This window comes from Pseudochaenichthys georgianus, chromosome 5 (genome assembly GCF_902827115.2).
Source record: "Pseudochaenichthys georgianus chromosome 5, fPseGeo1.2, whole genome shotgun sequence".
NCBI lineage: Eukaryota > Metazoa > Chordata > Actinopteri > Perciformes > Channichthyidae > Pseudochaenichthys > Pseudochaenichthys georgianus.
In genome coordinates, this window is record NC_047507.1 from 28250250 (window position 1) to 28266547 (window position 16298).

At 39.5% G+C, this 16298-nt stretch overlaps 1 protein-coding gene across 1 annotated transcript in view; it reads left to right on the forward strand.

Annotated features, from left to right (window-relative positions):
* Positions 1 to 14668, forward strand: part of tafa3a (TAFA chemokine like family member 3a) — a 128543-nt gene extending 113875 nt beyond the window's left edge. Inside the window, exons 3-5 of the mRNA XM_034083580.1 lie at positions 3487 to 3636; positions 5051 to 5175; positions 13938 to 14668. Of these exons, the coding sequence (XP_033939471.1) occupies positions 3487 to 3636; positions 5051 to 5175; positions 13938 to 13949 (287 nt within the window). The 3' untranslated portion in view covers positions 13950 to 14668. The remainder of the gene's footprint in view (positions 1 to 3486; positions 3637 to 5050; positions 5176 to 13937) is intronic.
* The last annotated feature ends 1630 nt before the right edge of the window (positions 14669 to 16298 follow it).

The window sequence follows — 16298 nt, forward strand, 5'->3', positions numbered from 1 at the left end:
GCATACATCAATGTTTGACTGACGGTGCAAGAGAAAAAATAGCAGTAATATACACATCTGGTTGTTTGAAATATGCCCAGAGGGTTTTCTTAATAATAAATGAATGTTCAATTATTCATAAAAGAATGTTGCTGCCACTGAAGTGTTGAAAACAAAATATTCCTTTTTCATTTTGTTCTTATTTATTTGTTCCAGCAAAGAAACATCCAGAACCCTTAAGTAGCCAAAGTCAACACCTTTTGAAATACGAATAGCAAAATCAAAAAAGAAAAAAGTGTAATTATAATGGAAACATGAATGTAAACAAACAACATTTTTTAACAGGTATTACAAATGTAAGGTATAGCAAATTAAATACAATATTAGGAGCTTTCATCGCTACATCTTTTGAATCTATGTGAAATAAATTATACCATTTTGTGATATACATTGACTTGAAACTAGCCTAGTTTTCTTTAGAACCCCTAATCATAAACACATTTTGTAATTACAGTGAGTTATGCTAATCTAAAATATCTATCTTCCTCAATGGAGTAGTACCTTGTCATCTAACACTAACATTACGTGTTTGCAAAATGACAAACCTTTCCTTTTAGGATTAGTTATTCTCTCCATTGTTTTTTCCACCCAATATATTCCACGTCTTTGTCTACCTTTTCCCTCTCTTATTATTTCAGTGTATTTCTTTTCCCGATGTTTTAATACACTTTCCCCGCTCCATTGTCTTGCAGCGCAGACACTCAGTTTATTGTACCAACAGCAGTCAGACAGTTCATGGATGTTTCTTCTCATAAGGATTGTTACCAGCTTGTGCGGACCAGGGCGCCCTGCCCTCTGAACCCTCATTCTGTCCACCCTGCATGGTGGTATTGAGTCCAGCCTCAGAGTCAGCGACCTCCGCCAGCAGCTGAGGTTTTAATCAGCTGCTCTCTCCACACGGGCAACCCAAGCCGCCGCTTCCTGCACCTTAATGAGTCCAGAGTCCCAGGCCAGACCCAGCTCATAGTCTCTCCTCCTTTTCACATCACAGCAAAGTGGTCGTAAATACAGCAATGCTACATCTAACGAAGCGAAACATTTTGCAAGAACATTTGAAAGGCTTTCAGTTATCTCTGAGTGATATCAGTTATATCTTATGATTTAGAGTCATTGCGTGCCTATTGATTTGAACACGATCTGTGTATCCATCATTTCCTGGTCTTCTCTAAAGAAGAGGGACCAATGAAAACGTTGTCATGTTGCCGTTGTTCAGCAACGAAACGTTCCTTAGCTAACAATGACATTATTGTTCTATTAATATAAAGGGAGGTCAGTTACTCTTTAAAACAGCTGGTAGTTATGGGTACTTTTTACTTAAGTACATTTCGAAGCCCATACTTCTTTACTTTTACTTGAGTAAAGAAGTTTAGTCAGTATTTCTACTTTTACCAGAGTATTTTTAAACAGGAGTATCTGTACTTCTACTTGAGTAAAGGTTGAGTTTACTTTTGCATTACATCAGTGGAGAAAAAGAGAAATCTCATTTCATTGCTGTCTTCATTTATGATTTGTAATGCCGGCCAGTTAACATTTTGAGCACTTTCTTTCAGCTAACATGTTATTTATTCTACCGTATAATCAGGTAACAATAATTATCTTCACCCGTTGAACCTCTTGTAATTGCCTATTGTCCACGCACATCTATCTCTAAAACAAAGTTTGAATATTCTATCTGAGTTATCCCAACTTTTTAAATTAACTTTGATCGGGGGCGTGCTGGTGGCTTAAAGATAATCACATCAAGGGCACGGAGCCTGACCTGCGTGCTGCGCATCAGTACGTTTCTGCTCGGTGAAAGTCACTCAATCGGCCATTGTTGTCTTGCCTTTTGTGGGAATGTGAATAGCACCTTATTGATTGGAAGCAAAATGTTTTTAATGTTGTAGATGAGATTTCAGGATTGCTAGCTAATGGGAAGGTGGAAGCGCACTGCAATCTATTCTCAAGTCAAGTCCCAAATTGAAAATCTTTACAGGCATAATTAAGGCTTATCTGAAAGGAATGTCAAAACTTTTCAAATGCTATTTTATTTATTTATTTCACCCTTCTAATCCTGCTTCTCACGTGTAAATACTCAAACGTGCTCAGAATAGTGATGAGTCTATGTAGAAACTAATGAATATAAAATAGATGGCAGTATTGATGTTTGATCTAACTTAATAGCAATGAATATGTGTCCTTGTAATTGATATTGTAATGTTCTTTCACCTAGATAAGCAGTTTAGTGATGTTCGAGTTGTTGATGTTGTATTACCACATTAGTGTAATCCTTATGGAGAAATTACCTCTTTTCATCCTCTGGTGGGGGTGCAAGGTCAGTGGATTAAGTATGTTATTCAAGGGTATGTGGACAGGTGGGGCTGCACTGGGGTTCAAAGTCAGGCTCCTCCACCGGGGGGGTGACCTGGATTTCAAGTAGCCACTGTGATCAGAGGTTTGAAACAAGACTGTGCTTAACACTACTCAAATACCCTCAGCCAGACTGTGCCCTCCTTTGTCCACAGTCTTAGTGCTAAGCTAACAGTAGCTTCACATTTAGAGAAGGGTGTCAATCTTCTTCAAGAATACACTGAATCATCTTCTTTGCACCAGTCCTCTTGATTTCATATAAAACATGCTCAAAATGTGTAAATGAAGTTGTCTTCGAATGGAATGTCAAAAAGGTATTTCATTTCTTAATCCACTGTGACATAGATGTCCATTGTTGTACAGAACTATTGAAAACACATTAACTAGACACACATGTTCCTTCAGTGTGATGAGCCTGAGCACTGTTTGTATTTTGGTTCTCTTAATATCAAATAATGCGTAATAATCCGCATATAAAAAAAGTCCCCAACAAATTGAGTTTTTGCTTCTGTTTGAGTCATGTTTTCTAAAAACTGCAGTGCTCAGCTCTGAGAAATAACATCACCTTAAAGATAAATTAATCCTACAAGATACATCGTTAGAAACACAAAGACTTGCAGTTAAGTGACGTAGACAGTGAAGTCAGAAAGAGAACAGGCTTTTTCTTTTCATGGGATTTAAAATAACACAAGCTTAATCAAGCAAAAACATGTACCCCTTGTGTACATTAAACACATAAGGGGGCGGTTTTGGCGCAGTGGTTAGAGCGTTGGTGAACTCCAGTTCGAATCCCGCCTCGGCCGCCACTGCGTCAGGCCGTTGTGTCCTTGGGCAAGACACTTTACCCGCATTTGCTCCTGTGGGTAATGTCCGCAGTAATGACATGTCTAATATGTGTAATGTGTACTTGTAAAGCGCTTTGAGCACCTGTAAAAGCGCTCTAATAAAAAATGTAATGCATTATTATTATTATTATTATTATTATAACATATCATTATAACCCTGATATTTTTTGTCAATGCTTTTGTCACAAGATGGAGTTACTGCCGCAGTGATCGTCAGATGCATTCTCATCCCTGTGTGTGTTTGTGCTTCCAGTTCATGTGAAAGCGGGAACCTGTGAGGTGATTGCGGCACACCGATGCTGCAACAAGAACAAGATCGAGGAGAGATCCCAGACTGTCAAGTGCTCCTGCTTCCCTGGACAGGTGGCGGGAACAACAAGAGCGGCTCCATCCTGTGTAGACGGTATGCCAGGATCCTCATTATAGTTTCTGTAATGACTGACTTCTGATTCGGGTAGAAATGCGACACAGGTACAGAATCTGCCACACCTGTCACTGTGCCTCTGGTGCTTATTTCCCTGATTATCTGGGAAAAGAGGTTTATTGTAGGGAAGGAGAAAAAGATAGTGTTGAGATTTCTGTGACCCTGTTCCTGTGTCTGGAAGCTTTTATAATCTCCAAAAATCCAATCTCCCACCAGTTTATTCACTCACCCTTTTGTGTGGAGGCGACGCCATGTGTGTTCAGCTAGAGTAGTCAGAAGGCCAGGTCATTTGATATCATGTCAAAAGTGGCCTCAGTTACAGGTGAATCGATCCCTATCTCCCCTTTTCACTTTAATGGCTCCGACAGGGGCATCCTCCATTACGACAGTTCTCGTTTCACTTATGAAATGTCTGAGGATGATGCTTCACCCCTAAGGACTCCTTGGAGCAACTTTAGACCTTGAAAAGCCAACCTTTGCTGCACTCTTTAATACCCCTCCTACATACTAACATTCACCCTGCTCACACTGCACGCTCCTGCACAGAACACTCATCAGCTTGACATTGACCCACAACCCGTAATTCAGACCTGAAAACATACCAGGGCAGGGCTGACGACGTACCTCCTCCGAGATCAAACTATTTCAATCCCTGTGATGTGTATACTGTAGAAACCACAGGCACCTCTTGTTGCTCCTACCAGCAGAACCTTCCTACACTTTCAAACAGCATGTTGATAATTGCCTCCTTGCCGCCATTTAAAAAACAAAAAAGGTTTTCTTTCTTGTCGATTAAAGATCAGAATCATTATTGTTGTTTACACATTCAAGGGATTGCCATCTTGTACAGTGGTGAATAACTAAAAACAGTGAGAGGAAGTTGGAAAACAGGAGGACATGTAAAATAAAACTTCTTATTACACGGCTTAGTGGAATTCTCTATTCTGATTAGTCAATTTGGATATTTCAGAGGTTGTTAAGTCTTGCTAAGAGACTGCTGTTAAGGAGGAATGAAGGACTTTGTTCTTTATTTATTACTGACCAGCTCGCTGCACATTATGTCTTAACTTTAAATAACTTATACGATTAGATACATTTGAATTTGAATATGAAGACAGTGTTTAAATACAATTATCAGTTCAAGTCTCAAGGTTATGTCCAAGTGAATTGCAAGCTAGGTTTTGAAGAGTATTTAAATGGTCTGGCTTCTGAACACACACCTACCCAGCACTAAATAGTAAATAGACACATTTAGCAACTAGATGGTAAATGAAGTGTGGCATTAAGCAAGCTTAAACAGCTTCTTCCTACACTTTCCAACAGTGTGTTGTTAATTGCCTCCTTGCTGCCATTTTTTTAAAACTGTTTTGTTTTTCTTGTATTTTGCTCTCAGCATCCATAGTGGCACAGAAGTGGTGGTGCCAGATGCATCCCTGCATGGACGGGGAGGAATGTAAAGTGCTGCCGGATCTCAAAGGATGGAGCTGCAGTACAGGAAACAAAGTGAAGACAACCAAGGTGGGTTTAATTCACAAAACTATTCCAAGGCTGATGGTAGATATTTATAAATTATGATGCAAAAAAGTCTGGCTATGACCTCGGATAAAAGTTGTTAAGAAATCTGACCCTAGAATATTGGAGGAGGGTTGGAAAAGAAAGAAACAAGGGAGCATAGACCAGCAGAGTAGGAGGCAGCAGGAGAGGAAGATGTAACTCACAGGGTCTCAGTCACTGAAGTATTTCTTGAAGCATCGACTTAAAAAGGGGTGAGTGGGGCTCTGCTTTTTATTTAGCTACATCTCGCGATTTGTTGTAGGAGTCTTAAGTATAGTCATTTTATTGTATTTTTACTCTAGTAGCAAATTTGGTAGAGGCAAGTAGATTGTGAAGTGAGCAAAGCAGTAGCCTACTGTGGCAACACTGGGGGACAGACAAAGATGTTCTGCTGAAGCTGCTCCCAAATAAACACGATAAAAACATCCAATGCTGTGCATGATACAGCCAAATAATTCTTCATGCACTACTGGAGCATCAGTTTACTATTTTAAGTTGCTGTCTGTCTGTCTGCTGTTCGAAAGAAAACAGACAAAGCACAGGATTCTCTGATAGCATTTAGCATTAGCGTCCAGACGCTAAATCTTCTGTTCATGGTCTGCCTAAAGCAGGGCTCTCCAACACGTCGATCGCGAGCTACCGGTTGCTCGCGGGCAGCTTTTCAGTAGCTCGGCGCTCGATTATAGCGTGTGGTTGCTTCTTGATTTTTCGGCCGCGGCTGGACAATAACGTTTTTTTATTTTAGAATTTTTTCCGTCACACAAATATATCAAATTGGGGTGGTGACGCAGAGCTCAAGGAAGAGATGTAACAGCAGCACAGCGACACCACACACCAGTCTGCTTTCTCCAGCAACACCAGTCCAGAACCAACAGCAGAATGACCCGCTCTGAATCAGGCCCTGTCGCTGCGGCTCAGAGACACACAGGGAGGGATTTGTGGTTTTAGAAAAACACTCGTTATCGTCATGTCAGGTTTTTGGTAGATTTAATCAAGTCTTGGATTGCAGAGTATGAATGTCCTCTTGCTATTTTCAGTTGATAAATACTTGTGTAAAGTTTATGAAGGCAGGAAAGCTTCCGAGATCACCGTCTCCTCTCCGTTCCTCCAAACCCCGCCCCCTCACTGCAAATAATGAGTGACAGGATCACTGATTGAGAGATGATGAAGCTAACTTAATCTCATACATTCATGGGATTTATGTAACAGTAAGACAGAGAATGTAAGTGTGCACCCACATGCACTATTTTTGTTTTTATAATGCTGTTGTAAATACTCCTGTTGTCTGCTGTGTTCAGACTTAAGTCATGTTTGTGATTCAACCAAAGACATTCAGGACATTCAGTGTCCTTTTTTAGCTGAACTGTTCAGTGTCAATCCTGTGGAGATGGAGGTTATAAATCTCCAAAATCATGTTCAGCTGAAGTCTCAGCAAAACTCTCAACATGTCTGGGGCCTTGTAGACCCAGAAAACTATAAGAACATTCACCAAGCAGCACTGAAAATGTCTGCTTTATTTAGTTCTGTTCTACATAACTTTGTGAGCAGCTTTTTCTGACATGAAATCTAAATACAGAACAAGACTGAGTGATGAACATTTAAATGACTCTATTAGAGTGAACCTAAGTGGGTCCACTCCAGCATACACCTTTATGATGGACTCCATGTGCCATTCATTTCACAAACTGTGAAAAAGAGTGAATGCTACTTATTTTGCACATGTGCCATAGATGCTTGTCAGGTGGTGATTAAGGACATTTATGTGAATTCTCAGTGATGTACTCACTATGTCGGCCATAATGATATGTGAGAAATTTTCGTTTTCTTGGACCTTGATGTGAAGTTAAGATTTGTGATAAGCTTTAGGTATTGCAATTTCACACGTGTACAAAAGTATAGCTTAATTCAACTGATGAGGGCTATACTGTACCAATATATTATATACTACGTGAATAAATGTAAGCGATGTGATGCAAGTAGCTCTTGGCCACTTTCATTTTTTCAAAGTAGCTCTCAGATGAAGAAAGGTTGGAGACCCCTGGCCTAAAGACTTCATCCCGTTTTTTAGCTTGTATCCTACTATTTAAGCAGTTCTCCTGTGAATAATGAATTGGTAGATTGTTCATTTAGCTACGGGTTAATATCAATTTAAGGACAATTGTTTAAAATTCATTTATTTTTCTTGATGACATTTATGAACTTGTTCTGTCAAGCTTTTGGTATTAGGCCACCCACTGTGTAAATGCAAGGGCAATTCAATTGATCAGAACTCAAGAATATACATTAGTGCCCATTCTATGTTAGCAATGCTCTCCTTAATAATCTTACAAATAAATATATATTGTGAGTGTTTTCATCACAAGCTGAGATCTGGGCTTGTATTAACACAGGACCAAACTACAGAATATTAGTGTCAAAATGATTCATGAATAAACATGATGTGTCACTTTAATGTATTCAACAGCAGGCATTTGTCTTGTTTCTGCATGGATCTACTATATAATTTCACAGACATCTTAATTGAAGGGATGAATGAACATTTGTCAGATTAATCCACTTGAATAATAATAATCGAAGTGACAAGTAAGTAATTAATACAATCTGAGATCAACTTTCAGCTGAACATTTATTTTTTTATCAAGGTAAAATATAATGCAGAAGCAATGTTATCGTGAGACTCCTCAGCTTGAGGTGAAAAATAAGAAATATAGCACATGACAACTGAGCGATTGGAAAATCAATTATCACCTCTGAAATATCAGTGTGAAAGTACACACATTGGAAAAGACAGCCTGTGGGGGCCTGAGCATCCCGCTCACGTGGCTCCATCTCACCCTCATGGTTTCAGATGAAAGAGAGAGCAAGCCCGAGTCGGGTCCTGCCTTTGAAAAGTCAGAACAGGCTTGCATATCACTTCAAAAGTGCCAGCAAGAAGAAACACAAAGGCAAGCAAAGGCAGGAGAAAGACAAACAAACAACAAACAAAAATCCCTCCAGGAAGCCAAATCGTCGGGATGTGCTGAGGCAGGCCAGGGGGGCTCAAGCTGTGGCACTTCAGAGATTAATAGAGGTTATCTGGACCTGTGTTCTGGGTGTCAGGGTGTGGTGGACCTGAAGTTGACGGGTGAGAGGAGGGGGGGTCATATTGGGCTTTTAGCCATCCATCACAGCTCAGTGTTTGACTCACCAAATGCCTGTAGTTGAGCTGCCTCCTCCATTATGCATGGCTACAGCTGGCCTGGACGAAGTAGAGCTTTTTATTTTAGCCGGGTTAATAATTGATGCCCTCTCACACAGCCACGGGAAAGCAGAAACAGAAACAGAAGCAAAGACAAGCAGGGGTCCAGGTGGCTAGTAGAACCCGTCAGAACCTCAACTCTTTTTTGATTTGGGAGTCAGCGGGGCTCACTCCATGCTCGTGACCCTGTTGCCTCCCACAGAGGGCCAGGGTCTGCCTGTGTCAGTGGGGCCCTCTGTACCCGAGCGTCCTGCACAGTTAGCATCACCCGAGTAATAAAAGGAAGAAGGGACGGTTCCTTTTTGAGAAAATTGATGCCGGGTCTTTCGAAATGGCTTGAAATTTGAACTTTGAATCCTATATATTGGCTTAAATACCAGACAAAGTACAACTTTTGTCGTTGAAGGATCAGAAGTGTTCTTATTGCTGAGTAAGATTACACAAACAAAGAATTTGTATCAATGTTGTCCATTGATGCATGGTAAGAAAGTAGGAGGAAGTTGTTAAACAGGAGCAAATATAAAGCTTTAAAATATATATTATTACACAGACTGGTAGAATACTCTATTCTGATTGGTCAATTTCAAATTCTTATACAATTATACATAACAAGAACATTAAAGATACATTTGACCTTCTTTAATATAAAGTCAGGGTTCAATTAAATCATACATTATCAGAACAAGTCTCAAGATTATGTCTAATCAATTACAGGCTTCTAGGTTTTCAAGACTATATCGATTATCTGGCTTCTTAAAGGTGGGGTAGGTAATTTTGGAGAAACCGGCTCGAGATCGCTAGAATTTGAAAATACACAGCTGGAAAAAATCTGCCACTTCCTCACAGAGCCCCTCCTCCAACACACGAACGCGCACATGACCAATGAGGGCACGAGATAAGTTTGTGCACAGATGGAAGGCTGACAGGCAGGTAGGCCATCCAGTTACTTTAGCCGGGCTGGCTAAAATGATTGGTCGTGCTTTTTACAGCACTACGGCTTCCACAGATGACATTTTTTTATGGATTTATTGTCAAAACATTTAATGTATTCATTGCTATCGGGATGTTAAGAGCATTCCATGAAATATAACAAAAAGTGTTTCTGAAGTGAATTACCTACCCTACCTTTAAGCAAGCTTCAAAAGCAAGATTTGAGAAGGCACACCAATTAAGAAAACATACTTGATTTAATGTGACATCAAACAACAAACCATAGTACTCTGTTCCTATTTTTATATATTTAAAATTGTTATGTTACATATCTGGAAAGCTAATCTGTTGTGCCACAAAAAGCTTATACTGCTATACTCTGTGATTCTATTACTGCAAGCTTTTTAGTTGTTATTTCCTCAAAGTAAAAACATAATAATGGTGTAACTCCTCCAATGCAGTACATGCCTTGAATAATACTATAAATGATTTCTTCTTTGATGTCCAGCGGTGGCACTGTTGATAATACATGATGGTGTCGTTTCACCTCATGATGAAGTCCCATCAATAAATCAGGCGTCTCAACACCCTGCAGGCCAGTTGTTCGCTCTTTCTCTGCATGTCCGGGAGCAGCTAGTTTTATAGTCCTGCTGGTAATGTCAGGAATTATAACCCTGGCAGCTCCTGCTTTTCACTTACTATCAATCAGGGATCAGAAGGACCACGGAGCCATTCCACTTGACAGGTGCCGCGATGCTTGTTCAGAATGTGTTGAGGGATAGTGATGGATAGCTGTCTGAGATGGATTTCCTTTTGAGACACATTGGATAAAGGCCTTACTGAACCACAAGTGTGTAAAACATTTGTAACAAGCTGCATAATGACTTGAAGCTTGGAATGTCGTTATTGAACAGTAACATGTGTTTTGGTTGAATTATTTTGGCCGATTTCCCTTCGCTTCTGTTGGAAGATGGAAAGGACTTGCTCAAATGTAATTCTAAATCCATGTGCACATCATTGTGTGCATGCATGTTTAATGAAGGCAGTCACTCGTTACACGATCAGCTCATTGGCTGTTTCTGTAACTGACCTGCAGATTAAGGACAGCTCATAGGTGCAGTAGTGCAATAGGATTTCTATTGAATCGCTAAGTTCAGTAGATACACTTGGTGAATCCAAAACATTTTATTTGACTTCTTCTGCTTCTGGCTTTCCATCCACAAACACTGCCACCTGTGTCTGTTGGTACATGAAACAAAGCAGAGGGCACTGCTGCCATGACTGCACTCTGATCTGTGTTTTAACCCTTTACCCAAAATATGTTTGATGCACTTATTAAACATCATCAAATACAATGAATTTAGACTCCCCTGTTGTTATTAATCACTGTGAAGAAAGTATTCATAATTTTACACAAGAGGGCATATTTGCAGATCTTTTAGAAGCTGAACTCACAGGCTCTTAAATCCAACCTCAATTAACTAATTGTTAAAAAAACTTGTCAAAAGTTTAGCACCAAATTACTGCTGTTGGTTTTAATCAGCCCTTAAATATGTCTAATTTTGTATTTAAAATCACTGACAAGTGTCTTTGTAATTGACCATGCTGTGTGCTAGATTGTTGACCCCTGTGTTTTCAGTCAGAAAACACTGCGTGAACAAAGTGATTTTTGGTGTTAAAAGGCTGAAGGACTGCATGAGACATTTAGTCGATTGGTAGCCTGAAAAGAGGAGCTAAATCACTCTATTGATGATTGATTTGTTTTGTATAGTCCATTAAGACATCACAGGAGCCTGACCTTACCTGCAGTTAACACATGTGGCACTGCATCACATCTTTAAATATAAAATGTCAAAGGAGTCCAAAGAATTAAGACATGTTTAACGACGCTATAATATTGAGTACTGGCTACTCATGCATGTGCTTCAGTAACTCTCCATCAAAGGTAAGTTCTTAGATGTTTTTGTCAATGGGATTTTGAACCTACAGCTGACCAGTGGAGTGTGGTCTTTCATCTTAAAGCAGCTTACGCATCAAACACTAAGGAGCTGCTGTTTGTTCCGCTGATTCCCCTTTGTATGTCTACCCATCGATACCCTCACAGTGACAAACTAAGACACTGCAGCATGCTAATTGTTTTCATAATGCTCCACTTGGCTTCACTTGTTTTGTGCCTGCTGCACGATGCATTGTTTTTGTTTGGAGTTACTCCAACAACTTTTAATCCCTAACACTTCTTACTTATGAAGTTAAAGAAGCCATATTATGCTTTATAGGGTTTTCCCATTCCTCTAGTTTGTTATATAGGTTTTGTGCAGGAAAATGGTCTCCAAAGGCTAAAATCCCAAAGTTGACGCTGGATGGAGTTTCTCTCCCAAACACTCCCCCCTGTCTGAAACATCTCGATTGAACTCCTAGGTTTACTTCCGTAACATAATTACATCACTATGTTACATTCTTATATTGGCCAGTACCCGACACATTGTACGTGATAGTCTAAGAGGGGCAGGACATTTCTAAACAGTTGACCAATCACAACAAAGCCGACCAGCTAACCAATCAGAGCAGACTGGGCTCTGGTTTCAGACAGAGGGTGAAAAGAGGTGATGCAGCACAGGCAGTAAGAGAACAATAAAGAGCTTTTTGCATGTAAACATGTCACAGCAGAGGCACACAATACAACTATAACCCTGAAAATGAGCGCAATACGTCCCCTTAAAATTCCTCTTTTTAAGCTGGCCCTGTATCTTATTACTTTTTATGTTTTATATAATGAGAAAGAGCTGTGAACTTATGTAAAATAGAAACTGTACATAAAAACTGTCATTACAACAATACTCAACATAACGGTGCTGATAATAACGCCTCTGCAGCAGATCCAAAGTATTTTTGCCAGCAGAAATATGCTGGAGGCCATCTCCAAAAACATTGGCATCTGATTATGTTGGGACCATATAATACGCTTTTACTTAATGCATGAATGTTTGTCTACAGCCTGCTGCTGCTGCTGCTGTAGCCAAAGCAACACAATATGAATGTCATATGCTCTCTCACATCATGATTCCTGAGGGCTGTCACTCGGAAGTGTAAATTAATTTGCGTCTCCCAAAACAGCAAGCACTGTGTCTACAGCTGCAGCTCTAAGCAGCAGAAAAATCTCTCCTCCTCAAATATAAGAATTGTTTTTCTTGGAAGACTGGTTGTGTGTGTTAAGCCCCTGCTGGTTCCACTGGTGACCCCCCGCTAACCGCTAATTAAATGATAGTAATGTGAAAATATTCACACAGAAACACTTGCATGAAGTGTGCGCGTGCTTACTGCGTTGGTTTTATAGTGCTTCCTTCATCAGAGGGCAAGTCAAAAAGTTACTTGTGTTCTACTTTTTAAAGGGCAACAAGGAACAGAATCCACCTCCCAGAGTATTTTTAGAGCTGTGCTTGAAGTGAGTCGTACAAACTACATCCTTCAATCTCTGGGATTAATATTCATAAAAACGTGTGTGAATGCTTATGCCAGCAGTAGGCAATCATGAATAATAATTTGTCCACTGTTTGCATGATAACCATTGAGCATGATGTTCTTTGCATTACGTCTGACTCCTAGCTGCTGACTCTCTTCTCATTACGTTACACCACAGAGCTTTGAATTTTAAACATACCAGCTGGGAATATACTCACAGCTTGAACCTTTCACAATTTAGACAGATGGGCTGTTTCAGAAGAGTGCAGCACCCAAAACCAGAGCTTTTTTGGATGAGCGACATTTATAAATTGAGCTGAAATGATTAGTTATCAGTTATTAGTCCACAGCAGAAACATGAGTCAGCAGTTATTTGATTTAGAGGCAAACCTCAGAAAGACAATATTCAGTTGCTGATTTGTAGTATGTTTTGTTAGTTGTGTTTACAATCTTGGTTTTTCTAGTAAGCATTCTAACATGGTGTGGTTTAGCAATTTTTTACACCAGAATGCCATAAATACATTTTCTATCGATGAATTGTCAAATGTAAATATACGCTTGTTTTCTTATTTGTCAGCTGAATACCTTTAGGCTTTTCACCGTTGGTCACTAAAATTACATTTTGGCTCAAGGAACATTATAAACTATTGGATGGCATTCTAGCAAAACTATTTCTCAATTAATCTAGAGCATAAAATTCCTTGCATCTTAAAAAAAACTAAGAATGCAGCCCCTATTTCAACAAAATGAAGCATAATCTTAGATTGTTGGAACAGAGAAGTATTTTAGAAAAATATGAAACATTTTCATATTGAGTGACAAAACCATAATTCTTGCAAACTGGATTTTTCAATTTGAGACATATTTAAGCATTTCTTATTTTGTTGTTGATACATTGCTATTTAAGATGGCTTAACAGTAACACGTTGGTTTAATAATTCCACTCCTTTCACAGTTGTTTCTGCCGTGACAGAAAGCATTGGTGTTGAATGAATGTTACTCAAACTATTTGAGTGAATTTGTTCTTTACCCACAGCATCCATTCATGACACAATCTTCTAATTTCTACCTCTTTTCTTTTCTTCTTTTCTCCTTCTAGGTCACACGATAGTCGTCTGTTCGGAGGATAGCCTTGTTTGGTACCAGACGTTTGTTTATTTGACCAACAGCACAGGACATTTGGATATCATGTGTTTTTGGAGGATTGGTGGAGACAGGGACCAGCAAGGACAATAATCACGGACATTCCACTGAACAACTGGAGGAAAAGGCCCGGCGAGCATCATATAAGACTACGTATCCAAAAAGATTCCTGACTTTAGATCCAGCATCAACAGTAGCTGTCTCTGAACTCTACTGCCCACCAAATCTCTCTTTGTATTATAGTTTTATTCCTATGGACTACAAAGCTCAAACATGAAGATATTTATTGACTAAAAGACTGTGGATTACACCAGAAAAAAAAATATCACCCTAAAAACAAAACCACGTGATGTGAAACCTTTGTGTTATTTCCTCGCCACAAAGAGCCCCGAAGACTCTTGATTCATATCTGTGTTGAAGATCGAGTGGATCATAAGCGTTTTCATTCCTTTTAGCCTTATGGAGCGGAGATATCTCTTCTTTCTTTGTTGAGTTGAAACAAGTGTTTGGCTTTTATTAAGTTTGTTAGGATGTCAGGTCTTGTTTTGAAAGACGATGCCACAACAATAAAACCCAGAAAAAATGTAATGATAAACGGTCAACACAGCTAAGTTCTGCCAAAATGTTTTAATGGTATCTGTTGTTTTAAAAGCCTGGTGACTACCATTGATTACAAATGTCAATATTAACTCAATAAATCTAACTCAATGGATATCAGTGTTCGGTCAAATCTGAGTTTTTGCAGACTGTTCTGTGGCTCTTTGTGTACTCGTCCAAAGTGCTGTATATGCAGGAGCTTTTGAAACTTTAAATAAGCAGATAAAGCAAATCATTTGACTAAAAATAAGGAGAAAGAGGTGGAGCGCTCACATCAATGTTGTGTTGGAACTGAAAATGTGAAATTCAGCAAGTGTAAAAATAGGCCATGTTCAAAAGTGTAAGGGGGAAATCTCATGGCACTGTTTCTTAAAATGAACAGACTTCACACAGAGCCATCTGAAATCTGGTCCGGGGAGAGACTCATAATTAGCTCTCCCCCAAACACAACCCTAATCCTGTTTGTAGCATTTCCAAAAACGAAATCCAAAGCTGCTTTTATGGTGGTAACGTAATGATTTCCATCACCAAACATCGACTGGTGGTGGGTGGGGGACCGAATGATTTTTAGCATATCGCTGCCATTTAGAAATCCCATAGGAATTGCTAGTCCATGTCAATAAAGGCTTAGAGACAAAAAAGGGAAGAAGACAGACATATTTTGTTTAGCCTAGGCTATGCTATTCATCTGAACGTGTGTAGTCCAAGGCGAGTGTGATTCCCATCTATTTTGGCACATATATACTGTGCTGACTATCATTACTGATATCAACATGCAGCTCCATCCCCCCTCTCTGTGGAAGCAGGTTAGAGGCAGGAGGCCGATATATTTGTTTCTCACCTGCATGTGACATTTACACCTTAGGGGCATGGAGCCATGGCATTTAATAAAGTGGCCCCGCCTCTGATGTGCTAATAAGAGACACATCTGAAATGTACATTTTCTCTATAGCTGTCATGTTAATCACTGCAAGACAAACATCAGCGTAACATCAGTGTACCATTGGTTATCAGAGAAATGTTGGTTGATATGATAAGTCTGCATAAATCTACTCATTGAGGCAGAGAACGCTTTAATTCTAACAGTGTCTAGACTCCAAAAACACCACTGCTTTATGGGGAATTTTATATTTTGTAAGTCAATTTCTGACTGTAATTGAAACAGTGCATTCACCGCAGAATACTCCTTACACTAAACGTAATTAATTAAGCAAAAATGTAGATGGCTCGCTCCTACAGATCAGACCCGAGGGACTGGCGCTGAATGGGAGGCGTGTGGGGTGTTGCTATGCTTAGCGATACAGGTTGCCTCTTGTTTGGTTAGAAATCATTAAATTACAGTAATGACTAATTTCTCATTTCAACATGCAATACACCGGAGACCACCATGGATTTAATAAAGAGCTGGCGATGAATTACAAACAGCGCACGACTGAGGAAGGCTACGTGATTATACAGAGTAATTCAAAAGTGCATTCATAAAACAATACAGAAACATTGCTAAATCATTTGAGATAAAGGCTTATTTGCATAATTCATTAAGATTAATCAGACTAGGCCATCCACCACAGTGCACTGAAGAAAAGAGAGAAAAGACATGATCCAATCCCCCTGAAAAAACCCTTTCTATCTACAAACAATGATACAAATCTACCCTTGGATCAGAGAATTAACCTCCTTCCCCTTACCCCCCCTGCAGTGTTGAAACACAATCCTTCAG